Raw genomic sequence first — 19,127 nt, forward strand, 5'->3', positions numbered from 1 at the left:
TGTCATAAATCTGCAGAATTATAATGTAATTTGTTTCATTAGTTTATTAATTTGGTCATCTTCTGTTGGGATGGGATGGCAGTGGGTTCGCTGGCAGTGGCCTCTCAGAGGTGGGGGGGGGGGGGCCAAACAAAGATGCTTTTTTCTTTGTTAAATGTGCCTTTTATGATTATGTTCTTGAAATTCTACTTCAAGAACTTCGGATGCTGCAGGGCTACTCAATCAGTGGGCTCCTCGTTGATCAGAGAAACTGGAATGGTGTTGGTGGAGCAGGACATGATGTCGGGAAAGGAGCCAGTTTGGGTTCAGGGGAGCTAACTTGACTGCAGATTGGGTTGCTGACCACTACACAGAAGCATCAGATTTGGTGCATGAAGACAGTGTGCAGTATAACCGTGGGCGACTGTCTTGGATATTTCATTAGTGATCACAAGACTCTGTTAGACAGTGATAATTTAAGTTGCTGCAGACCTGTCATCCTGGTCTGGTGACACAACAGATCACATGGAGGCCGTGTAGCCTCTGTTGCAATAAGGACTATGTCTCAAGCCCCATTGGCTTGCCAACTGCTGCAGACCAGGTGAGGAAGCACCAGAGGTGGTGCAGCAAGGCATCTATGCATGGCAGGTGGAGGCCGGCCTTTCCTGTCACTGCTCCCTCTTGTCTTCGAGCAGTGGAATGATAGATTGGTTTGCGTGCCTCTGCGCACTGCTGGCAGATTGTACCAACAATTGCGGGACATGTCGCTGAGAGCCTTGGACTAAAGTGTATATATATGCTTTTTTGAATGTGCTGTTTTGTTTGTATTGCACCTTGGCTCCAAAGGAACGCCATTTAATTCACTGCATCTGTTATGGTTGAGTGATAATTAAATTAAATTTAATTCAATTGATTTGATCATTCACTGTATGAGTTAATCATTAACTGTTTGATATGACAAGTACATGTTTGAGTCTATTCATTACATTTCAGTTTTTAGTCAGTCCTAAATTGTCTAGTCTAGGAAATGTTTCTTTACTCCAGGCAGATTGAGTTTTCTATTGAAGATTTTTTTTTGACATTTAAATAGTCATCTCGAATAACAGCTCAGAATAGCCAAAAGAAGTTTCTTTTCCTGTATATGGTTTTGTGAATCTACGAGAGAAGTAAAAGGAAAGGAATGCTCTATGTTCTTATAAATTCACATACTGCCAAACTTTCAAGTAAATGTTTAGTCCGTTTGATCTTAGTTTTCCCTGAACCTGCAGCAGGTTTTAAGGTTGTGTTCTGCAGTGGGAACGTGGTCAACCATTTGAGAACAAACATTTTTAAATTGTTCTTAAAGCTGAGAATTGAAAATTAGCTTGACAAGGCCTTTTTACAAATGTTCAAATAGACTTCACCTATACTTTTGAGTTCTAATATTCTAGGAGAGGAAGAAGAAGAAGAAAGCCCTTAACTCTGAGTGGAGTCATCGGGACGCCGTCGTAATGGTGTTTTTTAGCAGGCTTTCTTATTTTTACAAGGCTGAGTCGCTAGCTCGACGCTCAACCCAGCACAGATGGAAAGCGTGCAAGGGTGCCGGCTGAATTCAAACTTGGCAACCTTCGCTCCGAGGTCCGGCACTGATGCTGCTACGCCACTACCCGGCTAAGGAGAGGAGAGAAAGTATATTAGTATAAACTCATTGGACAAGTCAACCACCATATCCTGTGTTGTTGGCAGTTACCACCTTGTGATGGTGTAAAAAGATTTTTCCTTCCATTGAAAAGTTAAGGAAAAGTGGAAAGGAACTATTTTTCAGTGTGAGGTCTAAATAGATGTCAGCTTTACATAAGACCATAAGACATAGTAGAATTCAGCTACTCAGCCTTTCTGAATCGGTTGTGCATTTCCCCAGTGCTCTGTAAAGGACAACTCACCAAAAATGAGCTTCATAGCAGTGTTCTCTTTAATGTTCTTTGATGTTACTTTCAGCAGAGTGAAATATTGCTAGTTTTTACATTTGGTAATCCTTAGCTTTGCGGTTTTGATCTCTAAATCCAGCTCTTAAAGGGTCTTGAGTATTGAGCAGCCAGAAAAACCTATAGGCAGACGGTCCTGACAGATTTTCAGGAAGGAGTTCTGCAATTGTTTAGTCAATAATTCTGTGTTGTTTTGGAAAGCTGCAATGTAAGTGTAGGCAAATTCTGTGTCTGGTCTGTCTGCTTTAGTGTGCTGGTGAAAAACAATAATAATCTTGAAAGTGGTTTTCTGGTAACTCTCCCTAATATACCAGTAAGCTGAGATCTATGAGATGTAGCAAAGATTCATATCAGAAACAGCCTGGATGATCATGAGGCTCAAAATATGAGATTGACTAAGACCTTGACCTCCATAGGCAAAACATCCAGTGCATTCTGTGTCTGAATTGGCAGGAGGCCATACATTAACATGTATGTCAGGTTGGAAAGCAGTTTGTATTGAGTCTTTAAATAGCATGATTTCAGGGAAACAAGGATAGCAAAAACTACTTGTTCTAAGAGTAAATAACTGACCTAATAACATCAAAAGTTGTATTTTACTTCATGCTTTTAACATGGGGGCTGGGTAAGGACTGGAACAAAAAATATCTACTAAAAAAAATTATGTGTTGGCACTACTTGTGGAGACTGAGAAACTCCAAAATGGATAGAATCTTGATTTACTTAAGGTATTGCTGACTTACCACTAACCATGCCTTTCTTCTTTAATCCTGTCTATCGATGGTAATGCAAAACTGTTTTGCTATACGTTTTGAGTTTTCAAACAAATTAGAAAGACTAATTGTACAGTTATACATGTCATAATTTACAGCTGCTCATTTGTCACCTTCATTTGTAATTTGATACATTTTTGACTGACTATCTCATCCAAGAGACAAATTTCATGTTCCTTCAAAAATTTGGAATGGTTCACCTATTTTTTGTGTGAATTTTGTTAAATCTTATCTCAAAAACTAAAAAAAAAATTAAAGGGAAGTCATATGCTAAAACATTTGTCATAATTGCCACCTGGTTTAAGCATAAGCTTCATTTTTTTTTGCCACTTAGGCAAATCTTTCTTTTCCTGTGGAAAAATTCTCTTTGACCACTAGACTTTTAAAAAATTTATAAGTTCTTGTCAAAACAGCTGTTTAATTTCTACATCAGACATATTTGAATATTACACTTATATAGGTGAAAAATTAGATTTACTACTTTAGCATAATGATTGTATGTGCATAAGCATGTTTAGTGGGGTGAATGAAAAAGAAATTGAGCTTGCTGCTTCTTTGGATTGTGTCTATTAAGATGGCCTACTTTTCATTTGGGTAACATCACCTTTGCTAAATTGCCCATCAGCTGCTCTGGTACTACTGAGCTCAGTTATTCCGAAGTCCTCTAGCTGGTTGCTTAGCTTTCCATCTTGCACTTCAATAAATATATTCATCTATCCTCTACCACCCGAGTCCTAATTTGCATATATAAAATCTTTTAAAGAATATTTAACCTTTTGAGATTACTCCACATTTGTCTTGTTTTCTTTGTAACCGTCTTTGGACACTTCTTGTGGATCCTATTTTATTTCTTGTTCCTTTCGCAGTTGTGCAGCCATACACTGCATTCTAAATCCCAGAATTAGTTTCCTATGTCTCCTCATCCAGAATGAAAGCATGCTCTTTGGCCTAGCTGCCCCATGGCTGTTCCTTTAAGATGCTCATTAAAATCTGTTTTTGTTTTCATGCTTCTAGATTAAGTTAATCTTTTTCCTCTGAAATACATTGGAATGTTTTACTATATAAAATTATGACAGTGCCTGTCATGAAGGAGCGGAAAATGGGTGGAGATAGTGGTGGTTGACTAAGCTGCTTACACTCTTTTCAGAATCAGGTTTATTGTCACTGTATGTTATGAAATGTGTTGTTTGGTTGCAGCAGTACCTAGTCATGAATGTAGGGAGAGTAGAGCAGTGGGCTATTCTTGCATGCTTTAGGTGCATCTGTGTTGATCAGTGAGGGGGAGATGTTAGCAGTTGCAAAGACATATGCAGAGGCCCAGGTTTTGAAACATAGATTAGTGCTGAGGGAATGGTGAGTATTGAATGTCAAGCTGTAATTGATAAGCAGCACCCTGACATTTGCATTGTTGTTATCCAATTTTGAGTGCAGAACCAGTGAGCCTGCATTTGCTGTAGAACTATTGTGGTGGTAGGCAAATTGCAGCAGCTCCACACCATTACTCAGGTAGGAGTTAATTCCAGCCATGATCAACCTTTCAAAGTACTTCATCAGTTAAGATATGAGTGCTACAGGGCAATGGTTGTTGAAGCAGCTTAACTTGTTCTTGGCCATTAGTATGATGCCCTTTTGAAGCAGTTCAAAACCTCCGACTGCAGCAGGATGCCCTTGTATACTCCAGGTATTTGGTCAGCACAGATTATCAGTGCACTGCCGGGTAGCCAGGTACAGTTACAGAGCCTGGTGCCTTATGAAGTTTCACCCTCTTGACAGATATTCTGACTTTGGCCTCTGAGACAGAGTACAGGGTTGACAAATTACAACATTGCCAGATTCTGAAGGAATTCTTACAGATGTAGTGTTATTCTTATAATGTACATAAAAGATCATAGGGTTAGTGAAGCAGCACTGCCATTTATACTGTTAGGTTTCACCTTCTAGGAAGTAATTGCATGCCAGCCCTGCCACAGGTGTCATGCATCCGATTGTGTGTCTAACTTTACATGGGATTGTGGCGACCCATTTCCTGGCACATCCGAACCAGCTCACAATTAGCCAGCGTTCCGGCTAAGGGAGATAGCCTACGGGGGTTTGTGAGTACGTGTCTTTTGGAGCATCTGCCCCCACAGGGGGCAGGTTGAGGGAGGCTTAAAAGCAAGGCTGTGTAGTTCGAATGAAGTTATCTTTGACTGCAGTTTACCGACTCCGTGTTGTTATTTTAGCGCTGCGTGTAGCACACCACTACAGGATTGCCTTTTCACACTCAAAATGACCTGTTGATTGTACCTGGACATCTTGTAGAGTTGTGGATTGCTGATCTTGAATAAGCCACAGAATTATTGATTAGTAATTACTTACACAACTTGTTGGGTTTTGCCACTATTAAGAAGAATTTTGGGAGTAAAAGCATGAATTGGCAAGAGTAATAAAAAATTGGAGAACTCTCCTCCTACATTGAATTGCCTTTTCTCACCAAATTTGTCTTTATTGATTTTTCACCAGAAATTTTTTTTTGAGGCGCTGGTCTTGCTTTTAGAAATTAGCATGATTAGTGACCCAAATTTTCTGTTCAATTTATAGCTTTCCAAAACACTGTAAGCACACAAGCATTAAGTTGGTAAACATTTTAAAAATACAATGTATGCATTAAAAAATTAATTTTTTATTACAATATGGGGGGATGTGATATTTGGCATTTGCCCTAGGATTTTTTTTACTCAATTCTTTCAATCAAATGATAGCAATTAAATAATTTTTTTCTATTACTACTTTATGAATCTTTTTTCTTTGGGTTTGCTTTCAGCTTTCATACATACTGTCATTTAACATTGTTAAAAGAAAAAAATATTAGTGTTCTAATGTTGTTAATTTATCCCATTTGCCTTTAAACAACTAGTAAACTATGATGTTTATGCTAATATTGTCTAAAAGGGTTTTTTTCTTACTTTTATTAGCCGTGAGAAGCTATGGATCTGTATGGAATACTGTGGGGGTGGATCCCTTCAGGATATATACCATGGTATGTTGCTTGAGTTTGCATAGTTTTGTTTTCCTTATTTATAAGCAACTTGTCAACTTCCTTTTTTCTTTGTCACTGACCATCCACGATGATAGCTGCTATTTCTTATCATTTATCTTGATCCAAGGTGCTGCTTATGCTTTGGTTATATCTGCAATAGTAATTGTCTTTCAGTGATAAACAATCTTGAATCTTGATTGGTGTCATAGTTATAGAGTATTACAGCACAGATGCAGCCCTTAGGTCCAAGTCCATGACAACCACAGTGCCCACCTAGCTAGTCACAATTCCTACTGTTCAGTCCACATCTGTCTAAATCTTGCCCTCTTCTCCCTACCCCATGTGCCTATCCAAATGTGTTTTAAATTATACTGCAGTACCTGCCTCAACTGCATCTTGTGGCAGCTCGTTTCATATACTCACCACTCTCTCCATGGAAGAAGTTGCCCCTCAGTCCCTTTTACAGTTTTCCCTTCCTACCCTAATCTGTGCCCCCATATTGGACTCCCCCACCCTGGGGAAAAGGTGCCATCTACCTTTATCTGTGCCTTACATAATTTAAAATGATTCTTTAAGGTCATCTCTGTTCTCTTGCATTCCAAGGAATAATGAACTAGCCTGCCTAACATGTCTCTATAATTCAGACCCTCTTGTTCTTGTAAATCTTTTCTGCACTCTTCCAGTTTAGTGTTATCTTTCCAAAGCACATTGAGCACATTGGTACACAATACTGCAAGTGTGACCTCACCAATGATTTAAACAACTGCAGCATAGTGTCCAGACTCTTGTGCTCGAAGTCCTGATTGATAAAGGCCAGTGTGCTAAACACCATTTTTATCATCTTATTTACTTCTGTCACCTTCATCGAACTGGGCACCTGTACTCCTTGAATGTTCCATTACACTAGTACCCTAGTGTTCCTAGTACAAACCCTATGCTGGGTTGATTTTCCAAAATCCATCACCCCATGCTTACCTGTATTGAAATTCATTTGCCTCTCCTTGACCAGTTAGGGAAGTTGGGCCAAGATCCCCCTGTAATCTACGATGACCGCCTTCACTAGCAACATCATAACCTAATTTCATGTTATTCGCAAACTTGTGTATTTGCACTTGTGCATTGACCCTTGTGCATTTGCATCCAAATCATTTACTTTTCTTTAAAAATCTTTTTATTAATTTTAAACAAAAGTAAATGAAACATGAATACAAAGAGCTTGAGAGTACATAATTAATAGGTTAAAATATAAATACAAATAGATGATAATCCATATATAATAACCTCCCAAACTCATAGTAGTTACACAAAATGGAGTAAATAAGAACCCCCCCCCCCCAAAAAAAAACCTAACCAACATGAGCCATTGCATTATGTCAAATGTACACAGTAGCGTCAATAACTCCGCACCTCCATCCAAATAATTAAGGAAAATAAAAGTAAGGTTTAGGAAAAATCAGTTTAGCTCATATGAAAATGTTGAATAAATGGTCTCCAAGTTTCTTCAAATTTAACTGAAGGGTCAAAGACAACACTTCAGATTTTTTCTAAACTCAAACAAGATATAGTTTGAGAAAACCACTGAAATATAGTTGGAGGATTAATTTCTTTCCAGTTCAATAGGATAGATCTTCTAGCCATTAATGTAACAAATGCAATCATCCGCTGGGCTGAGGGGGATAAACAACCATTGGTAAACCGAAAATTGCAGCAATAGGATGTGGTTGCAATTTGATATTCAGAACTCTTGAAATAATACCAAAAATATCTTTCTAATAATTTTGCAAACAGGAGCAAGACCAAAACATGTGGGTCTATGAAGCAACTTCAGAGTGACATCTGTCACAGGTTGGATTAACATAAGAATAAAATCCAGCAAATTTATCCTTGGACATAGGAGCCCTGTGTGCAACCTTAAATTGGATTAGGGCATATTTAGCACAAACAGAAGAAGAATTGACTAATTGTAAAGAGCAAACATGAGGAAATCTGCAGATGCTGGAAATTCAAACAACAACACACACAAAATGCTGTGTTCTACCAGCATTTTGTGTGTGTTGTTGACTAATTGTATAATTTTCTCCCACTGCTCAGTGGGTATAAGACAGTGAAGTTCTTTTTCCCATTCCTTCTTAATTTTTTCTGATACTGCTGGCTGTATTTTCATGATCATGTTATAAATGATGGCTACTAAACCCTTCTGGCAAGGATTCAGAGCTAAAAAATTTTCGGTAATGTCCTTTGGACATAATTTCGGAAAAGACTGTAACATATTATTCAAGAATTTTCTAACTTGCAAGTATCTATAAAAATGAGTTTTAGGCAAATTATATTTATTGGATAGCTGTTCAAAGGACATAAAACTGTTATCTAAAAATAGATCACGAAAACATGTTATACCTTTTGTTTTCCATAATACACAGGCTTGATCCATAAAAGAGGGCTGAAAAAAAAAGTTAGATATAATAGGGCTTGATAAGATAAACTTATTCAAGCCAAAGAATTTACAAATTTGAAACCATATTATGTTTAACTATAGGATTAGTTATTTGTTTATTCAATTTAGATAAAGCAAAAGGAAGCGAAGATCCTAAAATAGAAAACAATGAGAAGTCTTGTACAGATTTACATTTCAAATTTACGCATTGTGGGCAAGGTGCTATAATCAATTCTTGTGTCCAAAATATTAAATATCAAATATTAACTGCCCAATAGTAAAATCTTAGGTTTGGCAAAACCAAACCTCCTTCCTTCTTAGGCTTCTGTAAATATTTTTTACTTAATCTAGGACTTTTATTCTGCCACACATACGAGGATATTTTGGAGTCAATAATATTCAAAAAAGATTTAGGATTAAAAATTGGTAATGCTTGAAATAAATATAAAAATTTGTTTAATACTATCATCTTAATAGCATTAATTCGACCAACCAATGACAAAGATAGTGGGGACCACCTGGTAATAAGGTGCTTGATTTGGTCAGTTAAAGGTAAAAAATTAACTTTAAATAAATCCTTATGTTTCTTGGTAATTTTAATACCCAAGTAAGTAAAATGATCTGTGACAACTTTAAATGGTAAGTGTTTATCGATTGTCAAATCATTTACTGCATATAAATAATAACAAAAGTCCCAACACCAATCTCTGTGGTACACCACGAGTCAATTGCCTTCATTCCAATAAACAACCTTCAATCACCAATCTCTGCTTCTACCACTGAACTGCAGAATGAAAGAAACCCCTCTGTGAGTTCTGACAATGCACTGGTAAAGCAGCATTTGCTTTAATAAAAGGCAATAGTGTTTTTTGAGTGTTGGAAGTGACTTGCACCCAAAATACTTCCCCAACATTTCTAAGAGATGATGATTGATTGGCTTAGTGCTACAAAAATGTTTTCCTTGTGAATTGATTAGAGCTATTTCTGTTTAGTTTCTATATAAATGCCACATTGCCCTTTACTTTATGGAGGTTCACTTGATGATTTTCATTGTTTATTTCTTTATTTTACCCCACTTTGTTTGCCCGGTGCAAAAGATAATTATGTAACTGGATTGATAATTCCTCCAGAATACCTATAAAATTAAATATGAATTGTGTACAAAATAACGAACTGGTTATACCTTTTTGAGCAGAGGTGTTCTGGAATGTCCACCATGATGATGATTGAAAATTTCCAAAGTCCTCCTTTCTTTTGATATTGCATATTTCCTGATTTCAGTTTAATGTTTAATTATTTACTGTTTTGTGTCTTCATACTTTGTGATCATATTTTCATCTAATTTTCCCCATCTCACCATTATATTTTATGTATAGAATACAACTCAATCATTTTGTGTGTGTAGTACTAGGTAATTGAGATTAATTTCTCCATGATAAAATTTCATTTTACTATCTGTTCCTCACCCTCCTCTGGTTATAGAATCAATTAGTTTGAAAGTTTGCAAGGAGAGGCCATTCAATGTGGAACATGGAAGCAAACAATTTTACCCACCAGATCTTGCTGGTGTTTGTACTTCAGTTGAGCTGCCTCATGTCTTTAATCATCTAAATCTGTTAATGTAGCTCTTTATCTCAACCCGAGCCAGCCCCTTAAAATGCATCAATGCTATTTCAACCGCTCCCTCTCATTTTCACCATTCCTGTGTAAAGAAGTTTCCTCTGAATTTCCTGTTGAAGTTTTGAGTGACTTTCCTGCATTGATAGCTTCCAGTGATTCTCTTCCCCTCAAATGGAAATACAGTGGATTTCTGGTTCATTGAACCATCAGCTAATTGGGACGGCTGCTTATTTGGGACAACTCTTAAAGGACAAAAACTAATCAAGAAAATAGCCAGGATTCCCTTCATCTATTTGGGATAATATGCTGCTTTATTGGGACTGAAGGCTGTTGCCAACAGCTTCTAACTAGTGGCAGTTGCATGTACTTGTGTAGCCATTAGATACTGCGCAATGCTTAGAAGAAACAGTTTTTAAATAGCAATAATTGCATGTTTGTGTGAAAAGCAGCAATATTTGTCACTGGTTGATGAGAAATAAGCAGTAAGACAATTCATAACTGTTTCGAAACTGATACAATTTCAATACTTCAAGTTAGGAGCTATGATGGATTTGAAGCTATCGCCAATCATCTTGAATGCAGCAATGAAAATGAAGATTGTTGATTACTGGCACTGATTTTGTTCATTTACGGTCAATCAAAAGAACATGGCAGTGTACAGAGGATGAATTCCTCCGATAACTATTAGCAGCTATACAGTTTTATAGTACTATTGTAGTATAGGTAGTGTTCTAATTTGTTCTGTATTTTATTTAAATACATATTACTTAGTTTGTCCTTTTTATCCCTTTAACTGTTTCCATGAAACCGGCTAATTAGGACAGCTGCTTAATTAGGCCAGAATGTACCGGTCCCAATGTGTCCCAGTTGACCAGAATCCACTGTATGGTCTTCATAACTGCCTTATAAAAAATATTTTGTAATATTAAATGCCCTTGAGATCACTCTTTAGCTTTCTTATTATTAAAAAATCTGATCAATCTTTATGATGGAGCCTTCGGAGGCCTTTTGTTCTTTTTTCAGAAGAGAATTCGAAAGATTCATCGCTCTGTGGATGAAGAAATTTCTTTTCCCTTTTGGGAGACAGTGATTGCTGGTTTTAAATGCTCTTGCTAAGGGAAATAATCAATTCCACATTTAGCCTTTAGACTTTTAGATTGCAAAAAGAGAGCAAAATAATAAGGTAGTGTGTTCATGGATGGTTTCATGGACTGTTCATAAATCTGGAGGAGAAGAAGCTTTTCCTAAAACATTGAGTTTGTCTTTACTATCCTGTACCCCCTCCTTGATGGTAGTAATGTAAAGAAGGTATGTTTTGGGTGGTAGCACGTTCTAAATGATAGATGCTGCCATTTTGAGGCAGCACCTTTCGAAGATGTATGAAAATTATGTACTTTCAAAAAGCTGTGTGAAAATCAGTTACTTTCCCCATCTGCTATCTAGGAATTTGTCATCCTTGTGTGTCCAGTTATCATCTTAAGTCATTATGTTATGGTCAGTATGCCCAAATATTTCCCCCTTTTTTTTTTAGCTACAAATTCAAATTTATTCCCTATTATGAAATCTACTTGCTTATTTTGCATCAGCCATCAGTGACAAAAATTGCTGCTTTTTGAACACAAACATGCAAATATTGCTATTTTAAAGACTTTTTCTCCAGCTGTCATTCACTCCTTACTCAGGCACCACACCTTTTACATTAACTATGCCCCTCATTATAGACTCTCCTTTCACTATCACTTTTCTGTTCTGGTCTTGGCCCTCCTTACTTGAACCATAGTGCTTTATTCTTCATTGTGGTTGCTCATGCAGAAGTCTTTCTCCTTTCTTATGGATGGTATAATATCATACTTTGACCCACAATGCTGTGCCGTACATGTACTAACTTAGAAATTACCTAATGTTATCCATTGCTCTCTATTTTTCTAGCCTCCATGTAGCCATCCAGGAGTCTCTTAAAAGTTAACTAATGTATAATTATCTAATGAGTGTTCTGCTTTTCCAGTAACAGGACCACTGTCAGAACTGCAGATAGCTTATGTGTGCAGGGAAACCTTGCAGGTAGGACAATAATGTCTCTGAATTTACTGAACGTTAAGCACTTCTTGTCAGTAACTGAAACAATTGATTTATTATTGTCACATGTACCAATATGCAGTGGAAAAACTTCATTTTGTATGCCATCCATACACAATTTCAAACCAAATGCATCAGGTGATACAAGGGAGAAACTTAACTGAATATTACAGTTACAGAGAAAGCACAGTGCAGGTATACAGTAGGGTGCAAGGGCCATGATTCAGTAAGTTGTGAGATCAAGAGTTTATCTTTAATGTTCAGGGTCTTATAACAGTGGGATAGAAGCTGTCCTTGAGCCTGATGGTGCATGTTTTCTAGCCTCGTGTCTTCTGCCTGATGAAGGAAGTGGGTGGGAAGAGAGATTGTTCAGGGCGTGAGGGGTTATTGTCTATGTTGGCTACTTTTCTGAAGAAATGAGGTAAGGACTGAGTCCAAGGGGAGGAGGCTGGTTTTTGTGATGGACTGAACTGTGTCCACAACTTGCTGAAATTTTTTGCCATTGTGGGCAGAGCAATACCATAAGAGTGTGAGGTATCCAGATAGGATGTTTTCTGTAGGTACACAATAGTGATGTTATGCTAATATTCAAAGCAAATATAAATAATATTTGCCTACTGAAATATTTTTTAAATAGCCAAATAGACTGTGGTGTACATGTCCTACTTTTCCAACAAATTGCTGCCCAAGTAATGTCTCATATGATGCCTGCTATATCTGATTTTGTTGAATAAAGACACTGTTTTGAATCTACCAGTACCTTTCTCCAGTGACTTCATTCTTGCAGCAGGTTACTGGGTATTGATCAGTCTGACTGCTTGGTAAAATAACTATTTTTGAGTCTGGACGCCTGAAGAGCTCCTGCAGCGCTTCCCCAGCGCAAGCAGAGACGTAAACAACAACAGTCACATGAGACCCTCGGAAGTAGAAGGGTCTGTACTTCACCATTTTAAAAACTCTTATTTGCAGTGAGTAGTGGGCCCTGCTACCGAGGAATTCACACACAAGTTCTTACTGACGCACAGACTTCTTCCGTGGAGGTCGCAGCAATTCTGTCCACACAAAAGGTCTTCTAGATAAACAGCTGAGTCTGGAGCAATGTCCTAGAGCCACGTTTCTGTCAGGACAAGTGTGTAGCAATCCTCATAATTGTAAAATGATGCACTTTGGATGAATTAGTAAGGGTTAGGACTTGATAGTGAATAGCAAAGTCATAGAAGGATCTTGGTGTGCAAATCCAAGGATCACTGGAGATGGAGCAACGTAGAAGTCATATGGATATTTGTCATCATTCGCCAGGACATTAAATACATTGAGGGAAGTTATAGTACAAGTTTATAAACATTTTTAAGGTGACACTGGAGTCCTGTATAGTTTTAATCGTCGTATTATCGGAAGTCTATGATCACTCTTGAGGGTGCGGTGGAGATTCACTGGGATGGAGTGCTTTCCATAAGGAAAGGCTGAGTCTGTTCTCTTTGGAGTCAGTGAGCCTGATGGAAATTTACAAAACTGAGGGACATTTTTTAAAGTTGATAGTAGGAAGCTTTTGATAGTAAAGGTGTCCAAAAGCAGATGAGTAAATTTAGGTTAAGGGGCAAGAGCTTTAGCAGGGAACAGGATTTTCTTTTTAACTCAGAGGTTGGTCAGATTTGGATTATATTGCCTAAGGGGATATCAGAATGGGTACTCTCTCAAAGCTTAAATATTTAAACATATAACTTCATTTTTTTAAGTGAATTGGAAAAATTTTTGAGATTACTTGGTACGTTAATACCACTGGAAATGCAGGATTTAATCAAGAAAAGTGAAAAATTAACTGGGTTCCAAAAAACTATTGTTTAGAACTGAATGGAGCATTGAGAATGGTTAGATACTGGTTGGAAAGAAATAGGATCCTGGTAACTTTAGTCTGATTTTGTTTGTAGAGTTTATGTTTTGGAACTAGAGATTAAGTTGGTCAACTGAGACTGGCTGAAGTTGACTATGTAACAGTATTTAGCAAAGAAATAGAAATTTTGTATAGCTAGATAAGTAAGATAGTATATTAAAACAGTGGCAGAGCAGCACAATATTTAGATTTAACTATCTTTAATATTAAAAGGGGTATTTACTCAAGGGACGATTGAGTAATGTCTTAAAAAAGGTTATTTGAAACTTTTTTCTATGGGGCAGTGAAACAAAAAACCATAGTTGTAAGAGAATTGTTACAAAGGACTGCATTTTTTTTTTGGATAAGAGGAGACAAATGGCTGTCCCTGTCTGTGTTTGTTTTTCCAGAGTTGCCTTGTGAATACTTTTTATTTGTATTTAACAACATCTACCTTGCTTTGTAGGGTCTGGGTTATTTGCACAGCAAGGGAAAAATGCACCGAGACATAAAGGTGACTTTGTTTTACTGAATTTATATTTTATTTAGAAACATTTTAAGTGGCTTTTTTAAAAAAAAAGTCTTTTATTGTGAAATCAAACTGTATATATCAAGTTAGTGAAAATGATGTCTTTGAGCGAGTATACTTGTTGAAAGTATAGTAATATCTTTGATATGTAAAACAAAAAAAATTATGGGTGGTATTAATAGAAACTTGAAAATATGCTGTCTTGACTGTGAAGGAAAATTAAAATTAAGAACTGAACTGCTCTTAGTAGTTGCTGTTGACCTGGAATTATCCATTGGACCTCTAAAATTGATCTGTTGTCCTCCAGGGGGCCAACATTTTACTGACAGATCATGGTGATGTAAAGTTGGGTGAGTATTATAGCTTGAGATTCGGGACATTCCTCAAACGTATGTTATCTTTTAAGCTGAAAAGGCAATGCTGATCCTGTAAGGTTCAGAACTGGGTGAATTTACTATTATGTACTTATTATTGCCCTATCTTGGGAAAAGAGTAAAGGATCAAGTCAGTTTATAGAGGGCAACTATAATAGTATATGACATCAGTATGCAGGATCAGACCCACTATGAAATGCACAATTGACTTTTCTTGAGAATTGTTAATTGGTTATCAATATCATTTGAGATGATAATAGCTATTTATCAAGCAGTTAGTGACAAAATATCAGAAAATAATTTGGCATTGCAGAAAATTTATGGAAATGTATACTTGACCAAGTGCAAAGTACAGTCAAGGTACCTTTTGAGTAATGAGTATGTTGGATGTTTGAGGCTATAAAGTGGTATGATCAAAATCATTTGAGGATCAGTTGATACACGGAATGTCTTTAGTAGAAGGTGATGAAGTATATTTTAAAGGATGGCAACATGGAACTAAAAAAAATCTTTGAAACAGAATACCTTCAAATTAATACATTGGTTCGGGATCCTAATTATAACTCTATGTGCATATTTACTGAAAGCTGTTTTGAATTTTGCATCCTTGCCCAAATAGTGCTCTACTATGCTACTGTGCCACACAGAGAATCTCTTGTTTGGTGTTACACCTCTGCTGAATTAGCAGATCTCACATGGGTGATCTCCCAGGTTGCTTATTAGTGGTCAAGTTGGGAAGATGAAACTCCAGTATGATCCCAGGAAAGTGTAGTCATTGATTAAAAGAAATAGGATTGATTGTAATGTTAGTTCACTTTTCCCTTTGTGCCTTGTCCCTTTTCCAATGATTTTAGAAACATAAACAGGAAACCTTTCAGGCAACTACTTGCTTAGTTGAGAGGCAATTAGGAATGGATAATAAATGCCAGTATTACAGGAGAAATCCACGTTCCTCTAATGAATAAACAACTGCTCTTGGAACTCCTGATGCTAGGAATGCAAGAATGCTTAGTCACATCTTTCCAAAAGAATGGAAGGAAAATGCATCATCTTCTGGTGTTTATTTTTCCTAATTCAGTAAGACCTCGAGTTTTTAATGAATAACTAGATTTAATCCAATCAGAATGTGTAATCCAAGTCTAACCAGAATTATTGAAATCTATCTTGTTTAAATAAAATTTGACATAATTCATCCAAAATTCACCTTTAGTTTGCCCAATAAATTGCCAGTCTTGTAAAACTGTAGAATCAGCGTGTGGTGCCCAAAATATACCAGAGTCTCATGGAATATTAACAGCTTAGAAACAATCATGCAAAATTGACAAATCTGCGCAAAAATGTTAGGTATTTAATTCCATAATTTGCTCTTTGTGAATTTTTCCATAAGTTTCTTGTTATTGTTGCAACAGAGAATCATTATTTTTTTAAACCAACCATGTGACCATTATCCTCACTAAAATGCTTAGCTTGTATTTGTGTGAACTAGATCTCAAACACTGTTGAACTATTTATTCTCTCTGATTCCAGAATGTTTTGGGAACATCATTTTTATAAATTGGCGAGAGAAAAATTAAATTTTATAATTATAGACTCTCATCCACCTGCAATACTTGCAAATAACTTTGTTATTTATACTTTTTTACTTAATCATGTTATCTCAACTTCTTCTTTCTCTAAAATCATTAAGTGTGACTTTTATTCTCCACATTGTTTTCTGTGAAAATTCATTAATCTGATTTGCTAGTCAGCTTGCCCCTTTCACTGCCACTGATTCCCTTATGGGTGGCATCATCTGTGAAAATGGTGATAGGATAAAATAAATCTATCCTCTAATCCTTTTGATTCTCTATGTGGATACTGTCAGCAACTAGCACTGTTCTGACATTGTACTAAATAAACTGACTTAGCCAATCATTGATAACTGATCTTTTGTCAAAAAAAAGTAAGTGAGTATATTGATTTTACATTTCAGCTGACTTTGGTGTGGCTGCCAAAATAACTGCAACTATTGCCAAGAGGAAGTCCTTCATTGGAACCCCATACTGGTAAATAAAGTCCCTGGAGTAAATAATTCGAAAACCAGTCTTAAGCAGCTGCCTCTCATTCACTGATTCATATAATAGAAATAAAGATTTGAAGAATGGTTGAGAGAAGCCAGCTTTTTGTATGTGTTCCTGCACAATTGCATTCTGTACCTAATTTCACTTTAATAGTTGGAGGCCAAGATTTTATTTTAATTTGTTAATGCCTTTAAATGCATTTAATGAGCACACATGTCTGTGGCTAAAATATTAGCCAGAGGCATGTACAAATGAGCTGCAATATTATAGTAGTACATTCCAGACCTACTATAAACTTGTATCACTGCTGTATTCATTAATATATCTGCACAACACCATGACTAATGTACTAATTAAATAGTATATTTGTAACTTAGTTCATGAAATTATTTTGTTGCTATTTTTGAGTTCTATGAATTTTATAAGCCCTTAATTTATAATGGCTATCTGTACCTTTTGCAATTTTATTTCAGCAGACACATGCATTTTTAAAACTAAATATTTAGCTACAAGTTAATTATGCTCTTGAAAGTGTGTTTCATTGAGTTTGAAGCAAATATTTGTTTATAGGATGGCTCCAGAGGTTGCTGCAGTAGAGAAAAATGGTGGATACAATCAGCTATGTGATATCTGGGCAGTTGGAATCACAGCTATTGAACTGGCTGAACTGCAGCCTCCAATGTTTGATTTGCATCCTATGAGGTATTTTATGTTTTTTTTTACTGTGAAGTTGACAAGTTCTCTTTTGCATTTAGTGATGGAAAAAGCCTGAAGAATTTAAAGCCACATTGATGTGAATAATGTTATTTATGCTCTGTAGCAAATAAGTATAGATATCCTCCATAAAAATACATTATATCGGGTTTAATTATATTTCATGTTACTGATTTTCCTGCTTTTTCATATTCAAAAATGATAGCAAGATATTTTAGGAAAGTAAAGACATTAGATAGATACGTAGATACTTTATTGATACCAAAGGGAATTGTAGTATTGCAGCAGCATTATAAGTGCACAGATATAAATATTAGAAGAGAAGTACAAAGAATAAAAAATAAGTTACCACCAACAGTCTAACAGTGGCTAAATAACTTTGATTCTCCAAAGTTCTGCCAACTAAATTATCTTGGGATTTCCCCTTCCCTCAACTTTGTCTATCCCTTTTTCATCACTTTAACTCTCATCCTTCAACTAACCCAATTTGTTTTGCATGTAATAAATCATGTTTAGGCATTCCTTCCAGCTCTGTACATTGCTATCACCCATGCATTTTGTATTTTTCTCTCAAAGCTTATGGAAACCAACCCCAAAACTCCCTCTTCCCATGCAAGGTAATGAACAACTGTCTTTTCACCATTTTTCTTTTATACAGTCCATAGGTGAAACAGAATATATTTGCACACTCAGTTTAGCAACCTACATTCACTGCTAAGAACATGATCTCCGTTATGTTTGAGACAAGACAAATTTTAGGTGATTGCTCCATTCAAGCCTCACTCTTGAGTCTTTTTAATTGCTGGTAACTACAATTTGCTAACACTTGCTGACTCATACCCTCCAAACTTTACCAATGAAACTCAGACATGCTGTGGAACAACAACTAGTATTCTTTTATAAGGTGTATTACAATCTCCGTTACCTCGACCTCAACTTTTCCATGGATAGTTTTTGTGTTAATTAGACCCAGCAGTTACTACATATAAATCTGCTTTTGGTTTTGATTGAATGATAAATGTTACTCAATATGCACAGAGCATTTTACTGTTTGAATGATTTCATGAGAATTCTGCAACTGTCTTTGATAACTAAAGGATTTTTGATGGATGTTTTCAAAGATTCCTTTATTATCAAAGTATGTATGCAGTATACAACTGAGATGCTTCTTCTCCAGATAGTGATGGAAGCAAAAAAAATGCATGGAAGTCAGTTCAGAAAACAGCAAACTGAATCCCTCCCCACACAATACACAACAAGAACATCAGCCTCCAAATCCTCCTCTCCCCACACCAAATAATAACAAAAAACATCAACCCCAAATCTGCTCCCCTCCACACAAAATAGAAGAAAAGAGCAGTTGAAAGCACAGAATATAACAACTATAAAATGGTGGTAAAATGTCCATTGTCCATATTTTATATAAAAGATTACACAATTGGCAGGACAACGTGCCTGCATTGACGCCATGCCTGGACTTGGAATTAACTACTGATCACCTGAAGTGGGAGGGAATTCTATCACTGAACCAAAGTTAATAGTTAAAATAGTAATCAAATTGTTTTAATTATAACTTGTTTTCTTTTTCTAAGTATATAATGACTTAAGATTAAAAATAATTTTAATGCTGACTCAGGATATAATACAATTCACTTATAATTAACTGATTTCAGTCATCAATCTAATAACTTTGCACCTTGGATCTAGTGGCAAGT

At 36.3% G+C, this 19,127-nt stretch overlaps 1 protein-coding gene across 1 annotated transcript in view; it reads left to right on the forward strand.

Annotated features, from left to right (window-relative positions):
* map4k5 (mitogen-activated protein kinase kinase kinase kinase 5) overlaps positions 1–19,127 on the forward strand; it is a 142,826-nt gene that overhangs the window by 63,231 nt on the left and 60,468 nt on the right. The window contains exons 4-9 of the mRNA XM_059958132.1: positions 5,671–5,735; positions 11,795–11,850; positions 14,202–14,249; positions 14,572–14,614; positions 16,611–16,683; positions 17,269–17,400. Of these exons, the coding sequence (XP_059814115.1) occupies positions 5,671–5,735; positions 11,795–11,850; positions 14,202–14,249; positions 14,572–14,614; positions 16,611–16,683; positions 17,269–17,400 (417 nt within the window). The remainder of the gene's footprint in view (positions 1–5,670; positions 5,736–11,794; positions 11,851–14,201; positions 14,250–14,571; positions 14,615–16,610; positions 16,684–17,268; positions 17,401–19,127) is intronic.

Source organism: Hypanus sabinus, chromosome 2 (assembly GCF_030144855.1).
Source record: "Hypanus sabinus isolate sHypSab1 chromosome 2, sHypSab1.hap1, whole genome shotgun sequence".
NCBI classification, from domain to species: Eukaryota; Metazoa; Chordata; class Chondrichthyes; order Myliobatiformes; family Dasyatidae; genus Hypanus; species Hypanus sabinus.